General features: G+C 40.2%; 1 protein-coding gene across 1 annotated transcript in view; it reads left to right on the top strand.

The window, feature by feature from the left end:
- The window catches only part of TTC39B (tetratricopeptide repeat domain 39B), a 93,910-nt gene that overhangs the window by 52,422 nt on the left and 26,558 nt on the right, over positions 1-14,930 (top strand). The window contains exons 3-4 of the mRNA XM_069961980.1: positions 13,926-14,030; positions 14,652-14,783. Of these exons, the coding sequence (XP_069818081.1) occupies positions 13,926-14,030; positions 14,652-14,783 (237 nt within the window). The remainder of the gene's footprint in view (positions 1-13,925; positions 14,031-14,651; positions 14,784-14,930) is intronic.

Here is a 14,930-nt window from a genome sequence, read left to right as displayed (position 1 = left end):
GCCAAGAACGTACGTAACTCCATGATGACCAAAGGTCATTGATGCACAAATGTCCAGGTCACAATGAAGCAGTTTTCTCGTCTTCGTCATAATGCTTTTATTTCTTCAATTAGATACTGACTTGGCTGTTTTTGTGCCATGATCTATTGCTTTTATCGGTGTCCCATTGGTGCAAATGGGAGTTTTTGAACAGTTTTTTTTTTTTTTTTTTTTTTTTTTTTTTTCATTTTCCTGATTTATATAATTTAAAAAAAAATCTGCAATTATGGTGTTTTTTCTTTCCACGCGCTACGGTATAATTTTTTTCCCCCCTTATTTTTATTTGTAAAATTGGAAAGTGTGTGATTTAGTATTATTTAAATTCTCTTCCTTTTTTCTTTTCCATTTTATAAGCGCCTTTTAGGGGACTTATATATGCAATGATTAGATATATGATAGCATATACTGAACAATGCCATGCCACTGCAGTATCAGTATTATCAACGTTCTGAACATCACACCCTAAGAGAAGATTGCCAATACGACAGGACTGAGGTAAGTATTATCCCCCTGGGGATTGGGGGTCCCAATCGGTACCTGTCACTGACTCCCTTAAATGCTGTGATCACTATGGGTTAAGGGGTTAATGACAGACTGCTGTGTGATCATGGCTGCCTGTCATTATTCCTGGTTCCTGGGACACTAATGTATGCGAGGCTGCTCACACTGAAGCATTAAAGTCAGAAGTGTTTATACATGTTCCTACTGCACAGGGCATGGGCTCTAGGAATGTATGTATGTATTCTAGATGTGAATGGGTTAAACTGTTAAACAATAGAAAATAAAACACTGAAAGACAATCATTCTCAATCTTGAGTGATTATATTAGAGAATGAAGAACACATAGCTACAACAGAACAATCTGCATAGCGTCCTTTTCCCAAATACGGGCCGCATAGTCTCCAATAAAGGTATTGGGTATTGCATTTGGGTTCATAGATAAAACAAATTCTATTCCCTCAACACATTCACATGGTGCTAAGGAGCTATGCCTCATCCATCACCCTAACCAGTGTTTGAGCTGACAACCATGGCTCCCAAACATGATAGAAGTGTGCTTGGGTATGAGAACCAAATATTGACCAAAATACTTTTGGTCAGCTTTGGGCCTTTTTTACACAAGAATATTATACATCTGTATTATGTCTTACTTTTGCTGTCAACAAGTTAAAGGGGAAATATCAGCAGGACGAATCTAACCTGCTGATAGCTCCCTATTGTGTGTGGGACGCTAAGGAGGAAGGTATTTCTTACCTTTCTCCTCGGCACTGGTCCAGCACGGTTAGTCGAAGTAATCTTCGGCCAGGAGCGCTGTCCCGCCTCCTCCACTGATAACAGGCACACCGAATGACACTGTGGGGACTGGGCAGATTATGCTCACTAACAGCACGGGACCAGCGCAGAGGAGAAAGTTAAGATACCTTTCTCCTCAGTGTCCCGGGCACTATAGGGGGCTAACAGTAGGCTAGATTTGTCTAACCTGCTGATCATTCACTTTTAATACTTTAAAAAATAAAGTTAACTACCAGGCTTAAACAAATACATGCCTATTTAAAAATCAATAAGGGAAACAGATCACTGGTCTCAGGGAGACCAGCCAAAAATAACACTGTCAGCTGCTGGTTAAAGTGCTCAATGCAGTGAAATCCTAGGTTCATTGCTCCCTGGGAAACATGAATATGCATAAAAAAAAAAAGCCAGTAAAGCCTCATTTAACAGTCTCTAAACACAGGACTAGCCAGATATCCCTCCGGGAAAGGCCCAGCCAAGGGGTGACTCCTTTAGGGAAACCACCATATTAAGTGGCCCTATAACAAGGGAAAAACCAAGGCCAGGTATCCATCCACAGCCAGCTGTTTCGGGGTGTTGCCCCTTATCAGTGTGGAGCAGGATTCTGGCTTAGTCTTTTTTCCCAGGGAGCAATGCACCTAGGATTTCACTGTATTGAGCGCTTTAACCAGCAGCCGACAGTGTTATCTTTTCTGGTCTCTCTGAGATCAGTTATCTGATTCCCGTATGGCTCTACTAGGCATTGCTCCCACCTAGCCCAGAATCCTGCTCCACACTGATCAGGAAGAACACCCCAAAACAGCTGTCTGCGGATGGATACCTGGCCTTGGTTTATCCCTTGTGGTTTCCCTACAAGAGCCAGCTCTTAGCTGGGCCCTTCCCAGAGGGATATCTGGCTAGTCCTGTGTCGAGACTTAAATGAGGCTCTGCAGGCTCTCTTTTTTTTCTTTTTCTTTTTTTTTTTTTGCATATTCATATTTTAAAATGAAAGCATGTGCTAATACTTTTATCTATTTTACAGATTGAATACACATAAATAAGTCTGTAGAGGGTCACATAAATAGAGATGCATCTATAATTGATTCATATTGGATCACTATTTTCAATTTTATCGTTTTATCTAGAAGACACCCATCAGCATTTACTGTACAAAATATGGATGCAGTAGTCGGAGAGACTTAGAATGATAATTTTGGGCAGCTGAATTTAGTAGGGAAACACTGGCACTGTGGTCCTTACATGTCACTACCGGTAAAAACTAAACAGGTCATGCTGGGTTGACCACTTTTTATTGGATTATATCAGCAGAACAACAAAAATGTTAACAGTTCCAGATCCCCCTCATATAAGACACTGATGGTGTCCAATAAAACTCATATTTGAATTCATATTTGTGTCTGGCCTTTCAATAGACAAAATAATGCAGCATGCTGTGCTATGTTTAGGTTTTAGATTGAAGAACTGATCACTTTGAAAACCAATGCCAGAGAATTCCCAATCAGGCACATTAGAGAAATGTCAGGACACAGGATAGACTACTAGTAAATAAATGTTTTTATGCAACTTACTATATGGTAAAAAAAATAAAAATTAATTCTGCAGGTCAGTACTTTTAGGCTATGTTCACACACAATAAAAGAAATACAGTCCTAATTTTAAGATTAAAATACGCCATTTTTTTGATGTTATATTGAACTTTATACTGTGTGCGCACTGCTATGCAAGTTCCCATTGGTTTTAATAGAGTAGCAGCTGTATTTCTTTATAACCGACCATCCGTCCAATAAACATGCTAATTATTTATCACCTATGTTTGCAAAAAAAACTTTTTTTTCACCTGTTCACACATTGTTTTACTTCACTTAAAAATTCGACTTTTTTTTTTTTTTTTTTTACTTTGTGTGAACATAGTCTTACATTTCATTTTAATATTTTTAGTTTTTACTACTTAAAGGGTTGATCTGGAGATTTTTTTTTTTTTTTTAATCATCTGGTGCCAGAAAGTTATACAATTTGTAATTTTTTTATTTTATAAATTTTATTGTTTTCATATATAGCAAAAAAAAAGAAATTCCATCAATATCAGCAAAAACATCAAATACATTTTATCCCCAATCAAAACATCCCCCTCCCCTCCCCCTCAGAGGTTTATATGATAGACTATAAAAATTGTAATTTACTTCTATTAAAAAAAACAACAACTTGTCTTCCAGTACTTATCAGCTGCTTTTATGCAGTTTAGGAAGTCTGACACTGCTCTCTGCTGCCACCTCTGTCCATGTCAGGAACTGTCAGAAAAATAATAAATCCCCACAGCAAACCATTCCTGCTCTGGATAGTTCTTGGCAGCAGAGATCATCATGGCAGACTAAAAAGACTACAAAACAACCTGCAGAACTAACAGCTGCTAAGTACTGGAAGTTGAATAGAAGTAACTTATACTGCGTTTACACTGAGCAATAATTTGCCCGATCGAACAATTAACGATTTCGAAGTAACAATGTGTTTTTTTTTATAACAATCGGCGTTTATATGGAACTATATATTGTTTGGAAAAATTGCTTTTGCAATCGTTTTAAGATCGCTTAAGGGGTTGAATATGTCGGGGGGGGGGGGGGGGGTTGTTTAATTTTTTAGTTTTCAATCTACATTTTAAATTTTTAGTTTTTGGAAACAAGTGGGCGTCTTTCACTCTACCAAATATGTATGATGAAACCCAATTTATTCTCTAGGTCAGTCTGAACACAGCAATACCCATGTTTATGGTGCCTTTACACATACCGACTCGCAGTGAATATCTTGCTGCGAGTTTTGCAGCGAGATCCGCTTCAAGCTAAGGTCCTGGCAGGCCCCTGTGACTACATACTCGCAGCAGTCTGAAAGACAGCTGCAAGTATGTAAGCAGCCGCCCCCTTAACCCCTTCATCGGCTGCATGGGGGCCCAGCTTCCTGCTCTCCCACCCAGCCAATCAGTGGCTGTGGCTGGGCAACACACTGATTGGCTGGGCGGGAGAGCAGAAAGCCGGGACCCCATGAAGCAAGGAGACGGGTAATGTATACAGACAGCACGGGAGCCAATGAAGGGGTTAAGAGGGCGGCTGCATCTTTCAGACTGCTGCGAGGATGTAGTCACAGGGGCCTGCCAGGACCTTAGCTCGTAGCGGATCTCGATGCAAAACTCGCAGTGAGATTTCCGCTGCTAGTCTGTATGTGTGAAGGCCCCCTAACAGAGGGTTTTTTTTGGTTCAAATATTTTTGTTTGGGGACCTATTGTTGGTGATGATCTCTAGGTTTATTGGTACCATATTTGTGTAGATGGAGTGAAAGTAAGGCAGCTCACTGAACCTGCGCTGGGAAACCTGGATGGTGCTTTGGACAACTGTATGGCACCCAGCAAATGCAGAGGCAAAGAAAGAAGGATGTCCCGCTCCAGATATTCAGTCCCATAGAAGCAAACATTTTTTTTTTTAGTTTTCAAGTTTCCCTAGGGAACTGTTACAAGCAATCATTAGATGCCTCACACTAGTCAAGCTATGCCATCTGCGCTCTTCAAAAAAAATCCACACTTTTGTAGTGCATTGCATTTCATTTCTATTGCTATCTACTGCTATAGCCTGCTGTAAAAGTAGATCTAACATGGCAGCCACAGAGGTCCCATGGCAGCCAGGTGTCCTCCCATGATAGCCTTGTGGGGATGCAGATTGGGGCTCTGAGAAATAAGCCATTAAAATGCCAGGATAAGAGCGATCCTGGTGGCAGCTGGCAAGTATTGCCGATACCCAACTCATTTGAAGTGGACACAGCTGCTGAATCTACTCCACCCCATTCATAAAGTACATGTACATGATAATGTGGGAAGGCTTTAAAATAGGAAAATACCCACTTATATGACCGGACATGTCCTGTTTCTGTGTACGGATCTTAGTTTCATATGGTGCTGGGAGCATACTGCTTTCTGTTCCTCATATATAAATGTTTTTAAATAAATAAAAATAATACAATACAAAATACAAAAGTGTGAATAAGCCCCAAAGCTGAAATATTACACTGGCTGTCTTCCAGTGCCGGTATCATTGAACAAATATGTGGTATGGCTGTTTTTTCGTATCCCTGCACAGGCTCCTGGAATTGCGGTCAGGGTTTACTGTTTGGGCATAGGACACAATGACATATACAGTATATATGATGTGCTTACAGGGTATTGATGATCCCAATAAATAGAAGATCAGCCATCGGGTACCTTTCACTGTGATCATTTCCTGCTTCTTCTTAAAACACTTCATAGTACGGATGTGTAATGTTTTCATCACACTATCACATGCTAGAAGATTAACCTACATTATTCTGTTTGATCTCCACATGTGGACCCTGCAGATATCAGTGAAGTGTGTGTGTATATTCTCTCTCCTGTAGTTGCAGAGTGATGGATTAAAATTAGGTTGCATCCCAGATTGGTGAAATCTCCCAGCATCCCTCCTGAGCTTAGAGAGGAAGCATCATCCGGTGGACCAGCATCGACCTGCTGCTGATTTCCTTGACATTTCTCTTGCTTACTGTAGTGGGGAGCCCCTGCCAGGCCAGCTGCTACCTATCTACTTTGCTGCTCCACCTCTTCTTTTTGATGACTAATTTATAGGTGCTGCTCATTGTGTACCTGGGTATACCCGTGCACATAGATAGGTATTTACCTAATATACATATCCTGTTGGAAGTGGATTTTTTCCCTTTGGGGGCCCTATGCAAGAAGGATTTCTCTGGAATTGCGGTCTTCCTGTCTGCAGATTTCACCCTGTAAGTATAGCACTTGCTTCTGCATTGCTACAGCAGATGGCTCATATACATCTGTGCTCTCCGCCTTTCTGTTTCACCTTGAAAATGCATGGTAGGACTGTATTGATGCATTGCTGATCCACAGCACTGTATGTGTACTTTTTTTCTTCCCTGAACTAAAAAAACCTAATGCCTGGCTGTGGTGTTTGACTGCTTACATAGGTATTGTTGCTGTGCTGTCCTGGATTATAGCCACATCATAGTGCCTGGCAGGTCATCCGGAGCATCTGCATTGCCTCCATGTTCCCTCCCGCTGCCTGCTGTCTCATAAGGGACCTTTTTTATTATAGTCATGTATGCATCTACTTGTATAGACTTGGTTACTGGGGGTGGGGTGGAAAATGTGTCCTGAGTCTTTGTAGCTGAATGCTGCTGTAGTAGCAGGCAGCTTCTATTTCTGGTGCCAGACAACAGATTTGTGGAGACTAGAAGCATAAGAGTTAATGGCACGGGCTTCCCAGGTTTTATATGATGCAGTACTGGGGACATTTTGTCCTCTTCCGGATGTAACTTTCGGAAGATTTTTCCTTTCCTAAGCCTTTTTACAGTGTTGACTTTTCCATGTTCTATAAATATAGATAGCCGAGATTCTGCTGTGTGTTAAGTTACTGGGGGGGGGGATGCCATGTCAGGGGATAATAGAGTAGTACATCCCTATAATGATCATCTATCTGGAGCTTGCCGTTTCATTAACCCTTTCTTGTCCAGCTGTGCTATTCATTTTAATTGCTTTCGTCAACTGAAAGAAAGACTTTAAAAATTTCACAATATACTTTTTTTTGTAATCAACTGCAGAATACTTTCAGAATTCTCCTAATTAAAAATGGCTAACGTATAGGACATACACGGGGTATAGACGATGCGTCTGTTATTGGTAGTCACTGGGAACAGTCTCCCCTGGTGGTGATGCATGCAGTCACTAGACCTAAAAGACACAGGAAATGACACAATATAGTTAAGAGATTAAGGGTCCTATAACACAGTGCGATTTTTAACGACTAACGACAAACGATCGCAAACGAGATTGTTTATTGTTAACCTGAAATTGTTCACCATATTACACAGAACAATGGTCGTTAGATACGATTGCTACTGCAATCGTTATTATGATCGTTTATTCCTTCTGATCCCAGCAAAGCAATTTATAATGTGCAATTACACTGAACGATTAGTGAACAAATGCGGAATTTGAGTGAACCAATGTGGAATTACAGCAAACGATTAACGATAATTTTAGGTTCAGATTTAAATCGACATATGAACGATTTATCGATCGTTGCACAGAACGATGATCGTTTAAATTTGAACAATATAACGATTTTTCGCACGATAATTGTCCCGTGTAATAGGGCCCTAAGAGTTTCCCCTTGTACGATGTATATACCAGGCCACTAATCATGTTTAAAGATCTATCAAAGCTGAACAGAAGAGGTAACCTACTATGCCACAGCTTCAGATAAATGAAAGCTATAATACGGTTTTCAAGTCTGTTTTTTACTTTGGAATTTAGGAAGAAACTATAGTATTTAGAGGAGAGATACCTGGTGATAAATTCATACAGATAGTCCCTTGGTCACATATTGTAACATATTCCTCCATTCTTTATGACTCCTCAATTGTATATTTGTAGTATTAGAAGTAGAACAGATAGGAGTGGAACCATAAAAGACCTACTACATATATATGCATTTTTTTTGTTTGTTTTTTTCTGTTTGCTTTCCCCTGCTGTATGCCTGAAAACTGGGCATGCTGATACATAGAGAGGACTACTAAGCTCAGCAGTATAATGGAGGACTACTTAAATTACTGCCTATGTTAGATTTCTGCAGGGGTAGGGCAAGTGACTAATAGGATAAAACATTTAAAAAAAAAATTCATTCAGAATCTGTGGCTTTTAAACTCTTTAAATATTACTTTAGTTTCAGAGGTCCTGAGGCCCTTTAAATATGGCAGTCTGATAGTTTTACAGATATCCTTATTCATTATACAAATGCTTTCTTACATGTGGGTATACCTACATCATTATTTTTTTTATATCATTATCTATCCATGTAGTATTGCGGTGACCTGGTTTCTTTTATTGTAGCTTGTACTATTTATATGAAGCAGATGTTGGATTAATTTCTGATGCCTTAGCAATGTATTAACTGGTGAGATGAAATGGGACACTCAGAAGTCACAAATCATGAAGTGTTAATCCTCCAAAGCCTGTTGGAACACAGTCCTGGATTTCTTAATAAAGTCACAGATCTTTGCCTGAGGTTCTACATTTATCAGCACAGTGGTCCTACATTTATCAGCACAGTGGTCCCTCAAGTTACAATATATATATTTTTTTAAATATATTTTTATTGTTTTAGTTATTTTTGTGTTACAAGACAAAGGGACATATGCAAGTTCACATAGCTTCCAGCATAAGGTATGAATCAATACAATGCAGTGACACTATTTACCAAGATGCCTTGAAACAATCGTTGTAGTCCCAGGAAGACTGTGGTGGAATATTTCGCCTTCTCGCTGGACGACAGAAAGTCAGGCCGCCACAGCCTATTAATGTCCAAATAAACCAAACTAACAATCAAACCAACTCCCCATTCCCTCCCCCCTCCCGTCTCCCTCTCCTATTCCAGAATAATGCGAAAGACCTGTTTATGTACTGCTGTTTCTCTTCTGTTTTCCTTCTAATCATGTGGAGGACACCTCAGTCCACCTTCAATTTCCCTAGGGAGCCTGCCACTTCCTCCTTCAAATACCATTCTGTCTGACGAAATGGAAAGATGGTATGATATATCTCAGTGCTGGTCAGAAATGAACAAATAAAAGATTTCCACTGTTTCGTTTTCTTTGATTTGTGTAGTTCAGTATCCAACTTATCCATTTTTAGGTAGTGTTTAACCTGGCTAATGACCTCAGAAACCAAGTTACAATATTGGTTATATCAATGTTGTATAAAAACTGTATCTTGAGGTTCAAAAGCCCCCAAAATGTCATCTAAAAATGAGGGGGGGGGGGAAAAATGAAGATTTAAATAAATAAAAGTATATAACTAATATGGATAAAGTAAGTCCTTAATTATAAGGACCCTTTTCTTAGGTTTTGTACAGATCACACAGGGTCTCAGAGAAATAAAATGAAGTGGCTCTCACCTGGTGCCCAAAGGAGCAGCTCATCCTGGCACAGGTAAAGTGCAATGCAGGTGCTACTAGACAGCCAATCACTGCATGCACTTCACTAATACTGGGTATTACCAGTAACGTGGCCACTTTTATGGTCACTCACATGTGCTGCAGATCCTGCCTGTAGCATTGTATATTGTGTCTTGCATCAAATTACAATGGTCCAGAAAGGATCATTGCATATTAAAAATAATGTAACCTGAGGCCAATGTAAATGTTTCTTTTTCTTTGTTTCATTATAGAATCCTTCCAGTCATTATTTGTTGTTTGTCTTGTTTGCCCTTTTTATTCATACTTGATCCTTAGTGTATGTTCACACTGAGTAAATCAGGCGGAATTCCGCCTGCCTTATTGTGCCATAGCCTGTCTATGGGAAAGCTTGCGCAGTGGAGAAGCAGTGTCACACTGTGACAGACTGGATTCCGCCGCGGAATTCCGTCTTATTTACTCGGTGTGAACATACTCTTAGTGCTGATTTTGAAACTGCTCATTGTGCTATAAATCTCATTTGCTGTAGAGGTGTGTGTGTGTATGTATGTATGTGTATATATATGCAAAAGTCTGTTTGTTGGTCAGCTCACCTGCTGTGGTATAGCCGTCGGTGCACGGTAAGACCCGGAGCCAGGGTCACAGCATACCAGAGAAAAAAGTCCAGCACCAGGTCAGCATATACCATTAAAATTCCATACTTTATTAGAAAATCTTCACATAGGACAGTAATAAAAGTTTACGCGTTTCAGCGCTTCTCGCGCCTTGTTCAAAACTGAAGCAGCATGCTTCAGTTGTGAACAAGGCGCGAGAAGCGCTGAAACGTGTAAACTTTTATTACTGTCCTATGTGAAGATTTTCTAATAAAGTATGGAATTTTAATGGTATATGCTGACCTGGTGCTGGACTTTTTTCTCTGATATATATATATATATATATATATATATATATATATATATATATATATATATATATATATAATTTAAATATATTTAAATAATAATTAACCCCTTGGCGTCCCATGATGTATCTGACATGTCATGGTGCCGCTAGGGGGGGAATCAGAGGGGGTTTTGCCGTGACCCCACCCTGTACCGCCAAGCTTCCGGCTGCTGTCTGCGGCCAGGGATCACGTCTATTAGCAGACGCAGGCTGATCGCCACTCATGCTAATTAGAACAGCTGTATGCAGCTAACATGACAGCTGCATTTAAATGCCCTGCACAGCCCCATCCCTGGTGTCTAGTGAATGGGTCCCCCAGCCCCCCCTCTTCTTACCTAGCTGGGCCTCATCGTCAGAATGACGCTAATCCCGGCTTGGTAATCCATAGATTTGGGCTTCAGTATACTACACTGATCACCCCAGGGGGACTTCTAATTAATGTAAGTGGGGAAAAAGTGATTTTATTAAAAAAAAAAAAAACCTCCCCTAATAAGTTTGAATCACCCCCTTTTCCCATTTTATAAATATAAAAATAAACATGTTAGATATCACCGCGTGCATATTTGCCCGAACTATTAAATTATCGCATTCCTGGTCATGCACGGTAAACTACGTAAGTGCAAAGAAATTCCAAAGTGCAAAATTGCACATTTTTGGTGCCACATTTGCATATTTGTAAGCAAGGTACCAATAGAGAGTACAGATAAAAGCACAAAAATGACACCTCAAACAGCCCCATAGACCATTTCTTCCCATTACTGACGTAGGTACACTTCACCTGTGAGAGACAGCATCTATTTTTAAAAAATCCCAAAAATCACATTGTTTCATTTTTAAATAATTATTTTGCATTTTGTTGCATGCAATAAGTATATGATACAATTTCTGTACAAAAATCTCTGTTTGCAGTTAGAGGTCAGACATTTGCTGCAGTTCTTGACCTAGTCTGCACACACTGCAGCAGGGATTTTGTCCCACTCCTCCTTACAGATCTTCATCTACATCTACCGACTTTAGGGCTGTCGCTGGGTTACATTGAGTTTCATCTTCCTCCAAAGATTTTCTATTTGGTACAGTTCTGGAGACTGGGGAGGCCACTCCAGGACCTTTTAAATGCAAACAAGGTACCAAAATAAAGTACACATCATGGCGCAAAAAATGACACCTCTCACAGCCCCATAGACGAAAGGATAAAAGCGCTATAAGCATGGTAATAGAGCAATTTTAAGGAACATTTATTTTTTTTAAAAAGGTTTTAATTTTTTAAAGGGTATCAAAATAAAATTTACGCAAGTTACATATCGTTGTAATCGTACTGACTTGAGGAACATGATTGACATTGTCTTAAAAAACAACTTTTAAACTTACAGGCCCGTGCCTTATGGGCGTTGCTTAGAATATCTGTGCCCTAACTTTGCACCACCCCTCCGTCCCTCCTCCCCACCCTCTTCATCATTAGGAATGCCACTGGAACATTTTCTCCATGCTGAACATGTGCTTAACAATCCAGTCCATGTGCCGGGCTGACACAGGTGGGGAATAGGAGACAATCTTCCTGAAGCATTCCTAATGATGAGAGGGGTGGGGAGAAGGGACAGAGAGGTTGTGCCAGCCTAATGCATACGCAATCTAGGCTACTCCCGTAGGGCACTGGCTGCCAGTTTAAAAGTTGTTTTTTAGAACATTAACTGCATCGCCTGCCGAACGGACCCCAGGACAGATCTTGGATTAAAAGCAGCTATCTGAAGGTACAAGCGGTTTGGGGGGGTCAGATTGTGGGTACAGAGTCACTTTAAGGGATTAATACTCTTACAGAGGGAAGGCGGTTGTTGGACACAATCTTGTGATACATTGCCCCATCTATTATTTCTTCAATACGGTGAAGGTGTGCTTTCCCATTTGAAGAATAGCATCCCCTAAGTATGACATTTCCACCCCCATGCTTCACAGCTGGGCATGTGTTTGTTTGTTAAACTCACCCTTCTTTCTCCAGACACATCGAGTTCAGTTAATACCAAAAAGTGGCCATGTTACCTTCTCCCATACCTACTCTTGATCATCCAGATCATCATCGGCAAGCTTCAAACAGGCCTGGACATGTGTTGGCGTGAGCTAGAGGACCTTGCGTGCCCTGAAGGATTTTAATTAGATGAGAGAACCTCGAGCATGCTAGTCGGCATTTGGCATTTGATTAGCGGTGGCTGCTGAAGTTGGATAAAGCCCTAAGGCTATGTGGAAATCATGGATATGGTCATTAGCTGTATCCATGTTTTCCAGACAACCTTACAGCTTTATCCAAGTTCAGCAGCCCCAGCTAATCAAATACCGAACGTTCGGGTTCGGATCGTCTCGAACCCGAACCCGGTTCGCTCATCTCTAATTTTAATCCATCACAGCGTAGTGTGTCTTGAATGGTAATCTTTGATATTGTGGTCCCAGCTCTCTCTTCAGGTCATTGACCAGGTCCTCCCGTGTACTTCTGGGCTGATTCCTGATCTTTAGAATCCTCTTTACCCCACACGGCAAGATCTTGCATAGAGCCACAGACCAAGGAAGATTGACAGTCTGCTTGTGTTTGTTCCATTTTCTAATAATTGTTTCCTTCCCACCAAGCTGCTTGTCTGTTGTCCTGTAGCCCAGGTGTACAATTTTGTCCCCGGGGACAGTTCTTTTGTCTTGGCCATTGTGGAAAGGTTGGAGTGTGATTGATTTAAGTGTGGACCGGTGTTTTTATATGGGTAGTGAAATCAGAATGATGCAATTAATACAGGTAATGAGTGCAGCGTAGGAGGAGCTTCTTTAAGAAAAACTAGCAACTCGGTGACAGACAGAAATCTTGCTGGTTGATAGGAGATCAAATATTTCATGCAAAAAATGCAAATTAAAACTTCATGCATTATGATTTCCTGGGATTTTTTTTTAATTCTGTCTCTCACAGTTGAAGTATACCTACAGTAAAAATCTCTCCATTCTTTGTAGCAGGTGGAAATTCTTGCAAAATTGTGTATCAACAGTGTATGAAATACTAATTTTCCCCTGTGTAGCTGGCAATGATAAATCTTAAAGCTTGCTGTAAAGACTTGATCGGCCAATTGTTTGCCCACTCATTGGCTGATCGCAGTCACTCTTACTGGGGCTCCACAGGAGCATTTCTAGCAATTATGTTGGCCAATAAACGGCCTGTGTAAAAAGCCCTCAACCTACAAAAATCTGCAGCATTCCCTCTACATGTGTAGTGATCCAAACAATAGTCCTCGTAAAGGGCAAACATTGGTGATGGCTTACTGGTAGATGGGGTCCTATTGAATCCAGCAATGATTTTGTATGATTTTATGGTACCTCACCAAAGACATGCCAATGAAGGTACATTTTATAGGAAATCCAGTTCATTAACCTTTTCTGTAAGTGTTTATTTACTTGAGATTAAGATCCTACATTGTCCGCCTCACTGTGGACTAAAGTCAGTGTCAGTGGAAAAAAAAAAATCTTGGTACAGAGTTACAAAATATGTTGGTGCTGTAAAAACATCAGATAATAAATTAATGACTTTTTATATCTACACTTTTTTTCTTGTTACTGTAGCCTCCTTGGGCTTAGTTTTTGTTATGTATTTGAAGTTAATACTGTTTATCATAATACCTTTTCATTTTATTTTTTCAGGGCATCCAAGATGGACCTACAGAGTGCCCTGGAGGAATCCACTTTGGCTCTCAATTTGTTTTTAAATAACAAATTTTCAGAAGCTCTGGAGTTATTACGTCCATGGTAAGGGCGCTGCTCTCTCTCTCTCTCTCTCTCTCTCTTTCTAAAGATTTTCTTAAATGTCCCACAGCTTTCTTAGTTTGAGAAATGGAAGGGACACAGGCTAGAACATGGAGAGAAGGAATGTGTAGGTAGAGAGCATGCCCCACGGGGAACCAAGCCCTAAAACTGTAGGTCTCTTATTTTAAAAAAATTAAAAGCATCAATCAATGTTGCCTACTTAATGAGAGAGCTTGGGAAGGGGGGGGGGGGGGGGGGCGCAAGGCTCCACATGGATCATTGCAGCACAGTTTTTTTTCCCCCTTTTCTGAAGGCCTTAGCTTTTAATGCTAATGTTGTGCATTTGTGCATTGTCTCTCAGATATTTTGTGCCATTCCTGTTATATATAGTTACCATGCCTCTTGTCAAGAGTTTCTGGACAGTATGACACTGTCCGATCAGTGGAAACTGTGTAGGGACATGGGCTTTGACAATGAGGGTGGTAACACCCAATCTTTAAATTAAAAAGTTATTTTAATTTTACAAAATAATTTTTACGCAAGTGTATAAACGCACACTTTCTATTTATAAATCATGATGCATTAAATTAACACAGATTTTACTGGCATGTCTTGCCTCCACAGGGCTAAAGATAGCATGTATCATGCTCTTGGATACAGCACCATCTTGGTTATGCAGGCTGCAATGACATTTGAACCTCAGGACATACAAATGGGAATTGTTACAATGAAAGAAGCTTTACAGACGTGTCAGAGGTATAACTGTTACTTTTTTTATATATATGTACATTCACTAGCATAAGATCAAGCACAATTAGTAGCCAAGAATACCACCCAGTGAATGAAAGGGTTAATGAGATATGATGATGCACAGACAATGGTATAACTGGCTTTTAATTCTGA

This window comes from Dendropsophus ebraccatus, chromosome 3, assembly GCF_027789765.1.
Source record: "Dendropsophus ebraccatus isolate aDenEbr1 chromosome 3, aDenEbr1.pat, whole genome shotgun sequence".
NCBI classification, from domain to species: Eukaryota; Metazoa; Chordata; class Amphibia; order Anura; family Hylidae; genus Dendropsophus; species Dendropsophus ebraccatus.
This window is presented reverse-complemented; position numbering and strand designations above follow the sequence as displayed.